The sequence below is a fragment of the Microcaecilia unicolor genome, chromosome 2 (assembly GCF_901765095.1).
Source record: "Microcaecilia unicolor chromosome 2, aMicUni1.1, whole genome shotgun sequence".
Taxonomy (NCBI): Eukaryota; Metazoa; Chordata; class Amphibia; order Gymnophiona; family Siphonopidae; genus Microcaecilia; species Microcaecilia unicolor.
The window spans coordinates 509,680,027-509,693,208 of NC_044032.1; the positions used below are offsets into that span (position 1 = coordinate 509,680,027).

The following is a 13,182-nucleotide window of genomic DNA, read 5'->3' on the forward strand; positions in this document are numbered from 1 at the left end:
CCCTCCCCCCCCCCCCCCCCCCCAGGACTAACACCCATCTGAAAAAGTTGAAAGACAGGAACAGTACCTGCTCACTCCTGCCTGCAGCACCACTGTCATTCAAAATGGTGGTGCTTGACCCTCTAGCTGTGTGTTCTGATTTACTTCAAGGTTCAGCCTATACTATAAGGCAATATTTGCCTTATTTGGTAGACTGACCCCTAATTTGGCATCCTGATGTACTGCCAGGGGCAGCGTGCTAAATATGGCAGTACTCTAGACCAAGCAAAGGAAGCAGTAGGTATATACGTCTCCCTTGTTTGGAAAGAGCCAGCCCACCCTACTCCTTCCTTCACTTGAGTGACTTAATGTAGGGATTGAATGTTCCTCTATCTTCATGGTTGTTTCTCTCAGTACACTAGATATATTTTTATTAAATGTAGGAGGCTACAGTTGAAACCTCTCGCTTCTCCTACCTCACCCTTCCAGTACTATCCACAGTGATATTTTTTGGGAGGGGGCACAGGAAGGGGAAGAGGGGCTGGAATCCCCTCCCTGATCAGCAGTAGCTCTTTTAGAAACTGATTTAATAAGGCTGTTTTTGAATTCTGTGTCTGTGGGCAAAGAAACTTTAATCAGTTTAAGGTGCCTCTGCAAATCACTGGCAGAAGCCAGCAGTCTTCCCTTCCTAAAGCATGCTGTCAGCTGACAGCACTGACTTGATAGGTGAAGCAAAGAGGCATTCTCTTTCAGATATCACCATAGTCTGGGCCCCAACCAGTCTCTCTCTCTCTCTCTCTCTCCAGCCTTCATCGATCTTTTTTTTTCTTTTCTTTCTCATCCTACCCCAGAGCTTTTACCCCGTCTCTCTTGTATGTCTCTCCACCACCACCAGAGCCTTTACCCAGTGTCTATCTATTTCTAATCTCCCCCACCCCCCAAACCACCTTCACCCCCAGTCTCTCTGAGTTTCAACCTATTTCCCTCACCTGTCCACAGAAGAAACAGCATGTTTCCTGTTTCACTGCTACAACTCAGTTCTGTGTAAGCTTGAGACATGTAGTTCAGGAAGTTTGGGTTGGTCTCTCAAGATTTGAAACTGCAAGAGCTCCTGAAGAAGCTTGCTGTTTTTCTGAAGCACCACAACCAAATAATACCACTCAGGACATAAAATCCCAGCTCAAGAGTTCAGTTTTATTATGCATCCTGATGACCTGGCACCTGATCAACCCTGCACTAGACTTGTCAGATTTTTTTTTTTTTTTTTACTGTTGGAGGTAGGGGGGCCGGGTTGGAGGGAGGGAGAAGGGCTGCTGTCTGAGTTGATTCCAGCATTAACCCCTTTTCTGCTTCATATGCCCACTAATAATGCATGTCGAGCTCTTGTTAATCATGTGCTTCTGCCCACAGTAACTTTCTGCATTGGCCACCAGTAAGTTATATGCACTTTTGTCTTCAAGTATGTTGGCTCTGGCTATACAAATTTAAGACCCTGTATACTAAGCCGCTGTATAGGCCGCTAACACTTTTAGCGTGTGCTAATGCTAGAGACACCCATAGGAATATATGGGTGTCTCTAGTGTTAGCGTGTGCTAAAAATGCTAGTGCCTTAGTAAACAGGGCCCTTAGTTACTCAAGTTTGAATATAATTATTTAGATTTTAATGGTGGAGGGATAAATGCTTCAGTATTTTGCAGTTTCATTTTGTGGTTACATGAAAAAAAAAGCTGTAAACGTGTTTCTTCGTGCTTCTAGAAGTATTTCCCTTTCCATTACAGGGCAAGGCAAAAAGTCGTGGATGAGTCTGTCAATTTTCAGGATGCTTAATTTGAGTACTTTAAAACTTTTCAGTCGGTTCATTAGTCTGGTACTTGAACAGTATTTCCTAAGCTTTTCAAATTTAGGGCACACCTGTTTTTAAAATGGTATGGGGCAAAAATTCATGGCCAAAAGAAAACCTAAGGAAGCAGTGGAAGGCCCCCATTGGAAGGACTCAAAATGAGGCTCCGGTGAGAAAGAGGAGGATATCTGAGCAGCAACTTTCTGTTGCTCTTGCATAATTTAAGATCATCCACTGATAACTCTTGTTGCCGTGAGATGCTGAGAGCGGCACCCCTGTGCTGGCCAGGACCTGAAATAAATCTTCATGGTATACCTGATCAGGTCTAAAGGCACACTGGTTAGGGCAGCCTTTCCTAACCCAGTCCTTGTGGCACACTGCACACCTAGTCCCATCGGGTTTTCAGGATATCCACAATGAATATGCATATGAGATTTGCATGCACTGTCTCAACTGAATGCAAATCTAACTCATGAATATTCATTGTGGATATCCTGAAAACCTGATGGGACTAGGTGTGCCCCAAGGACTGGGTTGGGAATGGCTGGGGTAGGGAATACTACAACTTGAAGCCAGGGAAGCCCAGAGAGCATTCTGAGTGTAATTTTATAGGGCAGGAAAAACGCACCCATATTATCTTGCTAGACCAATCCAGACCTATGCATTCTATATTCCTTTACCAGAAGATGAAGGCAGACTTGAAGATCCCAATGAAATCACCAGTTACAAGGAGTGGTGCAGCCAGGAACTTTCTAGTATTTCACAGCCTCCAGCAGATGATGCAGCGGGGGGGGGGGGGGGGGGGTTGATTGCATTTTACGTCACACCCTGAGTCTTGGGCCACAACTCTTAGCTCTGGGGTTGAAGACTTGTCAGGGGACTCCCTCCCAGGATCTGAGCCATGGCCAGACCCCTGGTTGAGATTCAACCATGGGTCAGATCCTGGGAGGGAGTCTCCAGGCAAGTCTTCAACCTCAGAGCTGTGGCCCAAGACTCGGTGGGTGTGATCTAAAATGCAAACAAACAGACAAAAAAACCCCCAGAGATCATGCATCATCTGCTGGAGGCTGTGAAATACTAGAAAGTTCCTGACTGGCACCACTCCTTTTAATTGGTGATACACTAACTGCTGATACCACAAACAAGTTCCAGAGCTTAACTATTTTGTTGAGTGAAAAAATATTTCCTCCTGTTCATTTTAAAAGTAGTACCAAATAACTACTTACATTTACCCGTTCTGCACCACTCGGTATGCTGGTAAGAAGTCTTCCTTTTATGCCTCAATGGGTTTGCAGAAAGGCCAGCCCTTTCAGGTGCAAGAAGACTAGGAAGCTAGGTTCCTTCTCTCCCCCACCCCCCCACCCCCACCCAATAATCCTGCCGGAATAGCTAAAGGGCTCCAATGAGATTCAGTGAATCTCTTCTGTGGTGGAGTTGGACCCTCCTTACCTCTGATTAGTGAGTCTTGGAGTTAGTTTTGCTGGGCTATGTGCTTGAGTTCATAGAACCCATATTTGACCCCCCCCCCCCCCCCCCCCCCCCCCCCCCCCAATGTTTCCCTTTGGGTACAACCCCATCAACTTGCAGTAAGGAGGGCCCTGGCTAGCCTGCTCAGTTTGGGAGCTGTTTAAGCCAGTGCCAACATAGGAATGTGGATAGGACCATTATTCACTTTTTGTCATCTCCAAGAAGGGGATATGTTTTGACCAATTCTGGATTTCAAGGGGTCCAGTGCTTCCTTGGATGTTCCACATTTTCAGATGGACTCTGTTCTTAGTGATCTCAGTAGTACATCTTGTGGGTATTCTGACCTCTGTCAGTCGTTTGAACTTCCACATAGCTATTTGGGATGCTCACAAGCATTTTCTGTGGTTTTGTGTTGTGGGAGAGCGCTTTCAATTTGGAGCTCTCCCTTTCTCTCTGGCCACAGCCCTTTGGAATTTATCAAGGTAATAGTCATGGCTATGGTGTTTCTTTCCTACAAAGGGATCAGACTGTGTACCTACCTCAATGATTAGCTGCTTTGAGCCAATTCAGCCCAGAGGGGTAACCAGTGCAGGTGGTCTACTTTCCTACATGGCCTTGGCTATGTGGTAAATTTGGCCAGAAGTCACTTGGAACCAGCTCAGCTCCTTGAGTATCTGGAAGTTTGATTTGATATCAGTTTAGGGTCAGTCCTTCTTCTGCAGACACAAGTGAGCAAGCTTTGGCCCCAGCTTTGAGACTACCTGCAGTTTCTTATGTCCACAGCTGAATGATGAGAGCCAACATGCGACCTCTGAAGTATACTCTGCTTCCTTGTGATTCCCACAGTCTCACTGGCTTGAAGTGTGGCTTCCCCTGCTGAGGGAGCCTCTGAAAGGTGGTCAGTCCCACATTGCCTCTCGGGGGATGGGGGGTGTCCTTTGGACCTGCCAGATTGGATTATGGTATTCACAGATGCCAATCTCGGAGGATGGGGAACACACTGTTTGAACAGAGTGGTTGACTCGGGGGCATTGAATGGTCCAGACAGCCAAGTGGCATAAATTGCCTGGGGGTGAGCTGCTCTTTTAGCCTTGCTTCACTTCTCCCAGGTCGAGTGGTGCATGTGTTTGACAACACCACAGCTGACGTGTATGTCAACAAACAAGGAGGTACCAGGAGTGCAGTTGTCTCCTCGGAGATGGATGAGTTGTATGCATGGGCAAAGTTACACCTGCTTGCACTCTCGGTGGCCCATGGTGTGGGGGTGAACAAGTTCCAGACAGACTTGCTGGACTTGACAGGAGTAAGAGCTCGGTCCAGTTGCCTTCCGATTGGTAGTGGAGCTTTGGGGAGTTAACGTTCAACCTGATGGCATCTCGCCTGAATTCCAAAAGCATTTAGTTCTTTGGCTGGAGGAGAGTGTCTAGATCAGCAGAGCTGGATTCTCTGGTGCAACCTTGGCCTCAGCTTCAGCCACTGTATGGTTTTTTTTTTCTTTGTAGCCTCTGGTAGGTTGAGTGTTTTGCAGGATTGCAGGGCACTTGTTTTGATTGTTCCCAATTGACCTCACCGCCCTTGATATGCAGATCCAATTCTACTCCTAATGGGGTCCTTTGCCACCTTTCCAAGCAGGCTGGGGCTTCTTTTCCGAGGTCTGGTTCTCATGAAAGATCCATATCCTGTCTGGCTTACAGCCTGGCCCTTGAAAGGCAGTGCCTGAGATGCAAGGGGTTGTATCTCTCTGAATGACTGGTTTGTCAGCCAACCAGGGGGACAATCCCTTGCCAGAGGACCAATCCTCAAAGACCCTCCAGTCCCTGATGTAGGCCATAGATATAGATTTCTGAGAAATACTCTATATCTATGGCCTACATCAGGGACTGGAGGGTGTTTGAGGATTGGCCCTCTGGCAAGGGAGTGTCCCCCTGGTTGGCTGACAAACCAGTCATTCTTTCAAGGTGGTCTGGGTCAAGGCTTTAGGCTTAATTCTCTCAAGGTCAAGGTGGTGGCACTCATCTGTTTCAGAGGTAAAATTGGTAGGACCTGTATTATGGCTGTGCCAGATGTGCATTTTATTTTCTTTTTCAGGCAGTTAAGTTGATTCCTCCCCCCCATCCACCCCCCTCTCCAAGCTTTGGGCACTGGTGCCCCAGTGGGATCCTGGTGTCGTCTGTCCTTTTTAGGTCCACCTTTGAAGCCCTTTGGTGGTCCTCCATGAAGGATCTCGCTCTTTGTAACCATCTGGTATGAGTTGCAGATGCTTTCTTGTAGGGGCCGTTATTTGTCCTTCTGATACTGTTTTGCTACATGCTGTTGCCTCCTTTCTGCCAAGAGTAGTCTCTCCTTTTCATTTGACTATGCTTTTTAGAGGTTGTCCATGTTGAGACCATCACTTCCATTTCCATTAGTTGGATGTTTGCTAGATGCTTCTCTGCCACTTCAGTTACTAATTCTTTTTGGATGTCAGTTCATCATCTTGTTTTTCAAGGTCCTCACAAGGATCACGTGGCCTTAAGGTCTTCAGTTTCATGCTGGATTGTCTGCTATTAAATCAGCGGAATAGGTTTCCTAAAGGCCTTAAAGATGTACTCCAGTAGGTTGCAGGCTGTGTCCTGGGCTGAAGCGAAGTCCCTTGGAAGACATTTGAGGGCCATGAAATAGAATTGTTTGTCAAACATTACAAGCTTGATGATTGGGCTAGGCAGGGCAGTATCTTTGGTGGGGCAGCCGTGGAAAGTGTTTCCTCCCACCCTGAAGGATAGAATGTCTGGTGCATGTCATAGGTCTGGACTGGTCTAGCAGGATAAAGAAGGTGAAATGTATTCTTTCCTGGGGCTTCCATTCTGTGTCAGGTTTGGTTTACTTGGTTTTCTTTTACAATTAATTGTTTTGGTCTCTGTTGAATGGCTTCGGCATTAACACACACTGGAAGGTTCCTGGCTGCACCACTCCTTATATTGATGAAGTCATCAGAATCTTTAAATATCCGCTTGTAACGGATTTTAACTCATAGCTTTGAACTGGTCTGGCAGGACGGAAGGAAACAGAATTAACATTTCAAGCCTGTTATACAAAGAAAACAAAATAGCATAAATGACCAAATAATGCCCCCTCATTTAAGGCATGATCACTTACACCAGCCCTATAGCTGGCATAAATGAACTCACCTACATTTTGCAAAATCATGCGTAAATCATAGGGTGTGCATCACCCTCGGTGACCCATAGTGAAAGTATGTATCCTGCAAACAAGATGCATACTTTTATGCTGATCAGTATTTTGTAAAAGGTTATTTAAAAAACTTGTGCACATTAATGACTACTGATGTTTAGCTGTCACCTTGTAAAATTGCCCTCTCTTTGCATTCATAGGCCCCGATGCTCAAAGCTCCAGCACTAATGTGAGCAGTTCTCACCCCATGCCACAAGAACAGCACAGAAAAATAGCCTCCCCATGCTCAAAGCTTAATGGCATTCAAATTTGTGTGTGCTGTGAGAAGGAAAGGAGAAGGAATGTGTGTGGCGCATGCGCACAAGAGTTTTGCAGTAGGCACAGTCAAACCCTGAAGTAAAGCATACATGAGCGCCATTCTTCTGTGCCTTGAAATATAAGCTTTTACATTTTTTTTTCTTCACTTGAAAGTCTTATATTTAAGCTCGGAAAACAGGTGCCCAATGCGTGCTTTCACTTTCAGGTTTCCTCAGACTCATACACATTTGTTTCTCAGTACCAGCGCTTAGAGGCGAGGCTTGCATGAGCTTCCTTCTTCTTTCGAAACATATCAAAACTGGCAGATTTTAAACAGAAAATCATTAATCCTCCGTAAACCCTCCCCCCCCCCCCCCCCCCCCAAACACCAGCTCCAAGTTGGCAGTAGGTTTACAGCAGTAAGAGAGCAGGATTTGTGTGCTGTTCTCTGAGCATTGGGAGGGCATAGCAGATTACGTCATCATCCGTTAGACTACATTTAAGTACAATTTGTGGCCATCTTTGGCTCGCATGTTTCCTGCGCTAAAGCTCTCTGAGCATTCTGTGCAGATTAATGCTGGCGCTAGTCCAGCACTAATTGGCTCTAACACCTACATTAGGTTCTGAGCATCGGCCCCACAGATAGAGCCATGTCCCCTATTCTGTCTCTGGGACAGAAATTTCCAAGTCTAGTAGTCTTAGGCAGGCTTTCATCCTGTTCACAGAACACCAGTACAGCAATTTGGAGTTTTCAGACAAGTTAGTAGTGACATCCCTTAAATAATAGTAGAAACCCAACTCATGTCTAGGGCATTTCTCTCTGGAGTAGATCTGGCAATGGGACTGAGAGCATGTGCCAGCTTTCCAGGACTCTGTATCATTATCTCTTATTTCAGAGAGCTATAGGTCACACAAGTCGAGGCTGAGTCGGCCATGGCTGTAACCACAAGTCAAAGATACAGTAGTGAGCTTGCAAGACCATAAGCAAAAGGAGTGCATTAAGGTTAAATGCTACCGTGTTTTTTTTTTTAACATCTGTGTTTCAATGAACATTTGATCAAATCTTTTCATACTGGCTCCCTGTTTTGTATATTGTGTGTGCGTTAAGCTTTTGATCTTTATTTTTAAGACTTTCAGTGGAGTAGCACCTGATTATTTTAGACAGATGCTACAGTTTTATGTACCTCCATGTTCATTAAGATTGGAAAATACATGACAGCTTATGGTGCCTTCATTGATTAAGTTGCGTTACAATGTTACTGCAGAGGCGACTCTATCTGTAATAAGGTCCATTACTGTGGAACAGATTACCTTTACGATTAAGGACACTGAAGGAGTTGACTTGTTTACAAAAAAAAAAAAACAACTGAAAGCGTATTTGTTCGTGCAGGTCTGTTTTGGTGTAGGCTGAGGCTGAAGCCCTCCATCCCCATCAGTCTGGTTTCTATTGTTAGTCATAGTACTGAAACTCTCCTTCTTGCTCTTAATTATTCCATCCATACTTCCCTGCACCTATGCCATTCATTCATAATTATTTCCCTTGACCTCTCTTCAGCCTTCGACATTGTAGACCATTCTCTTATTTTGTCACGCCTTTATTCTTTAGGCATTCGAGGTACAGTTTTTTTCTGGTTCTCTAGCTATCACTCTGGTCGTACCTTTCAACTTTACCATAACAATTCCCATTCCTCAATTTATCCTCTGATTTCTGGTGTTCCTTGAGGTTCTATCCTTGCTCTTGCCCTCTTTAACCTCTTTCTCTCCCCTCTCTTCACTCTTATTCCAGACCAGGACTGCGTTCCATTCAATAACGCCAGTGACATTCAAATCCTTTGCCATTCTCCTGATCTCTCATCTTCTCAATCCACTCTCAATGTTTGCCATTCAAGGGTCTTTTCTTGACTTAAAGAAAACCCCACCTATTTCTCAACTCTTGAGTGTGAAACTATCTCCTTTTCACTTCCCCATCTCCCCCTTCCCCCCCCCCCCCCCCCCCCCCCCCCATTCTCGATGGCCACCCACTGCCTTTCCGTGACAGTATTGAGATCCTTGGTTTCATCTTCATTCACACCTCTTTCAAACCTCAGGTTGATTCAGCTGTATGTTCATCTTTGCCCTTCAGCGTATCTGACCATTGCGCACACTCCTCTCCCTGGTCGTTTTCCACATTGACTATTGTAACTTCTCTTTGCAGGCCTCCCCCTCTATTCCCTAAAGCATCTCTAGCTTGTCCAGTCCACTGCTGTAAAAGTCCTTTACTCCACTCGTCATTTTGATCATGTCACTCCCCCCCCACCCCCCGCACTGAGCACTGGCTTCCTTTCTCATTTTGAATCAAGTTTAAGCAGCTCTGTCTTGTCTTCAAGTCTCGCCTTTCCTCAGCTCCCCTGTACCTCTCCTCTCTGCTTATCCCTTATATGCCTTCCCAGTCTCTTCGCTCCTCATCCGGTAATCTCCTCTCTATCCCGTCCCTTCCCACTTTTTAGCTCTGTCTCAAGAGAATTGTCACAAGTATCTGACAGAAACCCAAATGTTGGCAACATTCCATGCTACCAATCCCAGGGCAAGCAGTAGCTTCCCCATATCTGTCTCAGTAGCAGACTATGGATTTTTCCCTTTTTTAAACCCAGATACGCTAGCCGCTGTTACCGCATCCTCCGGCAAAGAGTTCCAGAGCTTTACTAATCATTGAGTGAAAAAATATTTCCTCCTATTTTTTTTAAGTATTTACATGCAATTTGAGTGTCCCCTGGTCTTTGTACTGTTGGAACGAGGGAAAATTAGATTCACTTCTACTCGTTCTACACCACTCAGGATTTTGTAGACCTCCGTCATCTCTCCCCTCATCCGTCTCTTTTCCAAGCTGAAGAGCCCTAACCTCTTGAGGTTTAGAACCCTCCTATCCCAAGTTTACATCACTACTCAAGACCTTCCTGTTTACAGAAACCTTTGGCTCCTTTTCCTGATTGTCTTCCCTTCCTTTTGTCTCATGCCCCTACTTACTGTTTTTAGAATTGTAAACCGCATAGTCGCCTCCGTGGACAAGTTTTACTATATCAAACAATGTGAATAAATGTTTAACTGTGTGATTTATGGTTGTGTGATTTATGGGTGAAAAATGTGTTTTTATATTTTTTAAATTTGTATGTATGTATACTGTAACTGCCTATTTAATAGGCGAGCTATAAATGAAAGAAAGGAAGAGTGTCCCCAGTTATACTGTTCATAATATGGGTGCAGGGACGAGGCTAGTTTTCAGTGGTGGGCTGACTGTAAGAATTAAAAAAGCAAGGTCTTAAGCTTGGCCACATACTTGGCACCCACACTGCCACAGTATGATTGTGCTGAGACTTCCAAGGAGAAACATGACAGCAGCATGCTTATATGGGGGCACTGTATCTCTATTTCCTTTTTCTTATATCCAGAAAACCTCTTTTTTGTGTTAAAATGCAGAGCAGAAATATTGTCAGATACTGCTGTGCTGATAAACCACTAATCACCTAAAATATAGTATGTTTACTTTTTATTTGTTGACAGGTTTGCAGTTTTTTAATTGCACTTTTTAAAATAATGGTAGCTGAGCATGTGGATGTTTTTGTTTTTTTCTTAATAAGTGATTTTTAATTAGGGGCAGTAAACAGTTCAAACAGCTTGGCCAAAAAAGCACTTTTTATGTCTTTAATAGAAGTAGCATTGCTGCTCATTTTTAGCTGTTAGCAGCTGAAATGATTAGAGATGTCAGCATGTTAAGTTCTAAGTTCAAGTCAAATCAGCTCTGTAAAGCTGAGCTGCAAAAGAGTTAAGTTGACCTTGTGCATGTGTATAGTTTTCCAGGAAGACTCTGAAAGTGAAAAGACTGGAGCAGTCAGCACTATTTCTGGTTTGCCTAACAAAGAAATGAAACAAACAAAAAAAAAAAGGCCTTATCCTATTGGAACAGATCCCAAAGCGCGTTGCAGGTCTCATGATCAGTGAATTAGGTTAAGAAGTTTGTTCTCGTCAACTCTGACTTAGGTCAAAGGCATTCTGAGCTTTGTGCATGTGTATAGGTTTCCAGGAAGACTCTGAAAGTGAAAAGACTGGAGCAGTCAGCACTATTTCTGGATTGCCTGAAAAAGAAATGAAAAAAAAAAAGGCCTTATCCTATTGGAACAGATCCCAAAGCGCATTGCAGGTCTCATGATCAGTGAATTAGGTTAAGAAGTTTGTTCTCGTCAACTCTGACTTAGGTCAAAGGCATTCTGAGCTTAATGTACTCCTAGCTTAAATATTAGTGCTTTGTTTTCCCTCTGGCATAAAGAATGTATTTAAATAATCAGGTCATATCTTTTGTTTTATAAACATGCCTTTTTTTTTTTTCTTTATCTAAGGTCGGTTGAGCTACCCACATCCAGGAACTGAAAATCTTCTAATGTTGAACGGTAAGCGTCTGTCCACCATATACAGTGGCTAATTTCAAAGTAACTGAAACATGCAAACTAATTTTCTTTCATCCTGCCAAAATGATTAAAGTGGTATGAACAGGGAGAGAGAACAACCAAAACTACGTGTAGCCAATCATTCATAATTTTTGCTCTGATGCCAAAAAAAAATTAATCCCTCCCCTGTTCCCCAAATTAAAGAAAAATGTAGATAAGTTTCCAGTGAAGAATTAATTGTAGAATGCAACATTCTTTAGAACATAAGAAATATATTTTGAAATACCCTTTAATATAATACATTAAACGTATCTTCATTTTAAGTAGGGAGGAGTTCTCTTTATCCATTGTGTTTTTTTCAGAGGAGTAATCATATAAGCTATCCGTGTTCTGAGCTGTTGTATGATTGAGGCATTTCTTGCATACAAATAAGCTTATCTGGCCTCCTTTTTTTGGTGTGTTATGTCTCCTATAAAGAAAATAAGCTCCACTAAAGTTTTATAAGCTGCCTCAGAATGCCTAAGGTGATTTATAAGTTTTCATAATCATTTCATAATGCTTCAGTCTATGACCTGAAACAGTATGCATTGGAATATTGTAATTTGAGTAGTACAGTTTCAGTGACCACCTTTCACAATGCAGAGTACAGTAGCCACCATGTCTTGAAGAGAATGACTTGAGCCTGATACTGTTGCTAGGTAAACTGGTAGAAGCTAATGATAAAAGTAGCATTATTGGATATATGGTATAACATGGCAAAGAGCCTGCATGGATATAGGAAATGAAAGTGGTACCTCACTATCAATAGGAATTCTTGAAGATGATTTGATGAGGCTCCATCAAGAGATGCCTTAGGAAATTAGTCATGGACAGGGGCTTCAGTCTCCTGTAGAATGCAACCCTTGTTGCAGATGTTAAGCTGCATGAGCAGTATTGGCAGTAGCTTCTTTAATTTGTGTCTCTCCTCAGTGGCTGCCAGTACCAGTCAAGGCCTGATAGTCTAAACAGCAGGTGCACCACAGGCTGACTAACCTTCTCCTGCACCTGGGCCAGTGTTCCACTTTTAACAATATGGTACAAGGTGCATCTGTGTGACACCCCAGCCCTAGGCTGGAGGGGAAGATCAAGCCACCCAGGATAGTTCTCCTTCTGTTAAGATTATTATAGTTTATTAAAAACTTCCTATACCGCCCAAGCTGACTCGCAGATCTGGGCGGTTTACAATCTAAAAACAAACAAAAATTAAGAGAGGTTAAAAGGAACTATAATGTGTGGATAAGACAGATTATGGCACTCAGCATTAAAAAGAAACTAACAAGCAAACGAGTGACAAAAAAAAAAGATGGTGAAAGGGAGGGAATAATCTGGAAAGGGAAGGGATTGGGCAGGGAAGAGGAACAAACCGTGGAGATGGTACAATATACTCTCAACCCCCTTTAATCTTCTAAATTAAATGCCTATGTAAATAGGTTCCCAGGGCTTTCTTAAACTTTTTAAATAATTCCGAACAAATAATAAGTGGAAGTGTTCCAGCAAAAAGGTTCCTTGAAATTAAAAGCACGGTGGCGGGTCGATTCTAACTGAGCTTGTTTCAGATTTGGAAGAACAAGACGGTGATCATTAATAGAACGGAGTAGTCATACAGGGGAATATGGAATAGTAAGGGTTAATAGATAGGATTGGTTTACCAGACAATGCGCTTTTGAAAGTGAGTGTAATTAATTTGAAAAGCATATGTGGCAAATAAGTTTAGCAGCTGTATTTTGTATTAATTGAAGCCTTTTCAAGTTTACACAGGAAGGAACCAAGTAGATTATATTACAATAATCAAGCCGTGAAATTAGTAGAGACAAAACAAGAGAGTGGAAGTTATCCCTGTCAAAATATCTACGGATTGACTGTAGTTGACGGAGAATAAAACAGCCAGTTTTGCAAAGAGCAGAAATTCGAGGAGAAAAAGTAAGATGGAAATCCAAGATGACCCTAAGATATTGGAAAGATTCATCTGGG

The 13,182-nt window shown here is 43.3% G+C and overlaps 1 protein-coding gene across 1 annotated transcript in view; it reads left to right on the forward strand.

Annotated features, from left to right (window-relative positions):
• Nucleotides 1-13,182, forward strand: part of CPEB2 (cytoplasmic polyadenylation element binding protein 2) — a 226,951-nt gene that overhangs the window by 108,324 nt on the left and 105,445 nt on the right. The window contains 1 exon segment of the mRNA XM_030191195.1: nucleotides 11,125-11,175. Within this exon segment, the coding sequence (XP_030047055.1) occupies nucleotides 11,125-11,175 (51 nt within the window).